The sequence below is a fragment of the Amphimedon queenslandica genome, unplaced genomic scaffold (genome assembly GCF_000090795.2).
Source record: "Amphimedon queenslandica unplaced genomic scaffold, v1.1 AMPQUscaffold_12936, whole genome shotgun sequence".
Lineage (NCBI taxonomy): Eukaryota > Metazoa > Porifera > Demospongiae > Haplosclerida > Niphatidae > Amphimedon > Amphimedon queenslandica.
The window spans coordinates 31,087-35,844 of NW_003546828.1; the positions used below are offsets into that span (position 1 = coordinate 31,087).

The 4,758-nt window shown below is 35.5% G+C and overlaps 1 protein-coding gene across 1 annotated transcript; it reads right to left on the reverse strand.

The window, feature by feature from the left end:
- Positions 1 to 6: 6 nt before the first annotated feature.
- On the reverse strand, positions 7 to 3,165 carry LOC109586144 (ankyrin repeat domain-containing protein 50-like). The gene is made up of 3 exons (XM_020002319.1): positions 2,499 to 3,165; positions 1,416 to 1,868; positions 7 to 878 (listed from the first exon to the last, which is right to left on the reverse strand). The coding sequence occupies exons 1-3, from the start codon at positions 3,163 to 3,165 to the stop codon at positions 22 to 24; spliced, it is 1,977 nt and encodes a 658-aa protein (XP_019857878.1). The 3' UTR covers positions 7 to 21.
- Positions 3,166 to 4,758: the final 1,593 nt, after the last annotated feature.

Sequence of the window (4,758 nt, forward strand, 5' to 3'; positions counted from 1 at the left end):
AGTTAAGCAATCAATCATTGATTAAGACACAAGCTGTGACATATTATTTGTCACTGCTGAATTTGGTGTATTTGCTATTCCATAAGGTATCTTCAGTTGTTTTTGCTTGCTGTAGTATGGATCATAAGCTTTCTTCATAAATGAACTAAACAGGCCAAATATTGACTTGATTGCTGTAACAGTACTGTGTTTCTTATTAGTTGACTCAGCATTATTTGATACGGGATCAGTAGTCTCACTATTGTTTGACACTGGATCTGGTTCACCAGCTGGAGTGTTAGTAATTAGTAGCTCTTTAATATCAGATCGATTGTAAAACTCAACACCATTCACTATATCCAGTGCATTCATTCCTTCATCATTTCTTCTGTTAACATCAGCTCCAGCTTGTATTAGTGTATCAACTAGTTCAATGTGTCCACATGAAGCTGCTATCATTAATGGAGTTATACCAGCTACTAGTGGAGTATCTGGACTTATACCAACTTCATAAATCATACTAATTAATGTTCCTAAATCTCCCTCAGCAGCTGCTGCTAATAATTTTCCCTCGCCATTTGAAAAAGACATTATTTTCTCAGACAAATGAATTATCATTGAAGAATGGCCTCCATAACATGCTAAGGATATAGCACTGATGATGTCTTCTGGTGTGATATCACATTTCTTCATACAAACTGCAACTGCATCAAAATTATTGGACAGTGCTGCCAGTTCTAATGAATGAAGCTCCTTACCATTAATAGTGTGAATATGATTAGGATGATAATCTAGTAAAAGTTCTAATATAGTAATAAAATTACTAAAGCTAAACTTGTCAAGCAATCGAGCACACTCATCAGGAGATGTAAAACCAGCTATCGTAAAGTCTGAACAAACTATATAAATTGTAATAAGACTACAGTGGAACCTCGCTTAACGACCACCTCTAAGTAACGGCCGTCTATCATATAACGGCCAAATGTCCAGGTCCGGATGCAAACTACACTTACTTGCCTGTTAAGGCAACCCCTGAAGAACGACCACCTCTCTATTGCGTATAACGAGCACTCAAAATGTCCCCAACACAGCATAAAGCATTGAGAAAAACTTCTCTTTAACGGCCAAGTGGCCACACCCATCACCAAGACCGGATGTTTTCATCATAAAACGTCACCTACAGCCCCACCCATCTAAATAAAATGGCTGAAACCTTGAGCATGCCCTTTCTTCTTGCTGTAATTCGCTTATTTTCCCTGCTACCTCTTACATACTACCTGCAGGACCTTTGTACTTGTTATTGGCCTGAGGAATGAATCAAGATACTTAAGAAGGCAACACAGTTAAATATCTTTTAAGTTATACACTTTAAACTGAAACCCCTCAATAAAGACCACCCCTCTATAACAGCCAAAGGACCAGTTCCTAATGGTGACCGTTATACAGAGGTTCCACTGTAATGCCAGAATTTTGAGAGTTAATATCTGGATTTTTATGCAGTAATAGTTCAACAACTTGGTGATGTCCATTGTGACAGGCATACATTAAAGCAGTCTGTCCATCATTATCTCGAATGTTAATATCTGGATTTTTACTCAGTAAGAGTTGAAAAACCTGGTGATGTCCATTGTGACAGGCATACATTAAAGCAGTCTGTCCATCATTATCTTGAATGTTAATATCTGGATTTTTATGCAGTAATAGTTTAACAACTTGGTGATGTCCATTGTGACAGGCATACATCAAAGCAGTCTGTCCATCATTATCTTGAATGTTAATATCTGGATTTTTACTGAGTAAGAGTTCAACAACCTGGTGATGTCCTTTGTTACTAGCAAGCATCAAAGCAGTCATTCCATAAATAATATCTTGAATGTTAATATCTGGATCTTTACTTAGTAAGAGTTCAACAACCTGGTAATGCCCATTAGCACTAGCAGCCATCAAAGCAGTCCCTCCATCATTATTTTGAAAGTTAATATCTAGATTTTTACTTAGTAATTGTTCAACAGCCTGATGATGTCCATTGCAACTAGCGTATATCAAAGCAGTCCATCCATCATTATTTTGAATGTTAATATCTGGATTTTTACTCAGTAAGAGTTCAACAACCTGGTGATGTCCATTAGCACTAGCAGCCATCAAAGCAGTCCCTCCATCATTCTTTTGAAAGTTAATATCTAAACTTTTACTCAGTAATTGTTCAACAGCTTGATGATGTCCATTGCGACTAGCGTATATCAAAGCAGTCCATCCATCATTATCTTGAATGTTGATATCTGGATCTTTACTCAGTAATTGTTCAATAACCTGGTAATGTCCTTTGTAACTAGCAAGCATCAAAGCAGCATATCCATCATTATTTTGAATGTTAATATCTGGATCTTTACCCAGTAAGAGTTCAACAACTTGGTCATGTCCATAACGACTAGCATACATCAAAGCAGTCCATCCATCATTATCTTGAATGTTAATATCTGGATCTTTACTTAGTAATAGTTCAACAACCTGGTAATGACCATTGACACTAGCATGCATCAAAGCAGTCCATCCTTCATTATCTTGAATATTAATATCTGGATTTTTATTAAGTAACAGTTCAACAACCTGGTGATATCCGTTGGCACTAGCATACATCAAAGCAGTCCATCCTTTATCATTTTGAATGTTATTATTCAAAACTTCACTAAGTACGAGTGCCTTTACTGCGTCAAGAGCAGAGGAATCTTCTTTTTTACTAGCAATTACGAGGGCAGTGTTATCATTTTCAAGAGGTAAACTAATGTTAAGTTCAGTTAGAAAAAACAATACTTTTTCATCATTAGTTTTATAAGCTTCCAGCAGTGTGGCCTCAAAAGTAAATGAGCTATCTTCATCTTTCATTATAATTGGAATATCATCAATCATAACCATAAATACACCAATCTTATATAGAGAAGCTTCCTGATCAAAAACTACTGCCATTAATGATTCAGTTTGTAACGATTGGGGCAAGAAATATGTACAGGTGTAGCTGGAAGAATCGTAATGGGTTTCAATGAGGTTTAGAAATGATGAAATAGGAGATAAGTAAAAAACTTCCATTTTATTTAATTTAGTGATTTTCCTTGAGCACCATGGCTTGTTGAGTCTTAAAATCAATTTAGAACAGCCAACACTATCAGGGCAAGGCATCCCTTTAGTCATAATTGCAAGCTCCAGTAGGCTAGTGGTATCTTTGAATATCTTCAGGTTAGTATTGTATTCTTCTACCTGTTCCTTGATAGGTTCTGTGATAGTACATGGTATTGTGAGAAGGTTAATGTTTAAACACGAGTAATGAGGCTGAAGCAACTGCACTAGTTGATGAGCATTTTCACAAGTAGCATCTTCTTTGATATATAATTGAAAGATTTGCTTTGCTTCTGCTGCCAAGGCTTTGCTGGTCAAAATATTGGTAGCAGCATCAATAAAGCTACTGTTCAATGCATGAAAACAATTTTGCAGCCATTGCAACCTTTCTTTTAAATGATTTTTAACAATATGTATAAATGGACTATACAAAAACTTATAAATACTCACTCCTCTTTATTTAACAGCTATTTCCAGCATGTCTTCAACTGAAGTGTCCTCTTGTGGTATAATTCTTTCTCCTCCAACTGATTCGTATAAATGTTGAGAGAGAGCAGTACATGCTAAACTGTTCAATCCAATGTATCCTTTATTGGCTGGTAGTCGTACAAATGGATTAGCACCAATTTGTAGCAATGATTTGAAGATTTCAATATGTCCACCTAGACTAGCTAACATTAGTGCAGTCTGGCCATTAGCGTTCTGGTAATTAAGTTTTATTTTAAGTCCCATCAAAAGTAATGATATTCTGTCATATTCGGGACTACTTTTGATACTTGCAATAGACTGTAGAAGTGATTCTTCAAATGTGAAGCTAACATCTTCCTCTCTGTCAATGATAGTTTGATTGTCAATGATCAATTGAAATATTCCAAGAAGATGCAAGAAGGGAATTTTAGTTTGTGATTTCACAATGAGAGGCTGAACTGATCTGTTCGAAAATACCAAAAATTGTATAGATATTGATCCTCGAACAAACTTCTTTATGGTAATATATTTTTCTTCATCATCAAATAAATATTTTAATAGCTCACGAAGATGGTAAATAGTTTGTTTGCTCCATTTTTCAGACAGTTTGAGAATTATTTTAGGATCAACTTTAGTACTTTCCCCAGTTATTGCTGCTCTAATAGACGTCATAATATCATTGATTTTTGCTGCAACAATAAATTCATTAATATCTTTCCTATATTCATTAAACCTGGCTTGTAATGCTGAATCATCTATTTGGTACTTTTCAACAAGATGCCTTATTAGCTTGATATCAATGAAACTATGATATGGTCGTATCTGCTTAAATATTTTATCAACTGTCACACCATCCTGTGCTAGATCAAGACCAGCTTCATTAAAATAATTTTCAACCCATCGAGCAATAACAATTGCTTCATATTTTCCACTGGATGCATAATACGTAGTAATATCAGTCATCAGATTTGTATATCTTATATGCATAGTTTCAAGTTCAACTGCTAGCTTGTCATCATCAGAACTAAGCTCTACTTCTTTAGGAATAAATTCTGTGACTGCTTTAGTAAAAGAGAATGATACTTGATGATCTTTAAATACTTCATTCTCCCAGTCTCTAGCTAGTGCAATGGCCTCCTCTTGAGCAGGACCACCTGCAGTTGACAGACAGTCTATAAAAAGAGAACACACCTCCATCAT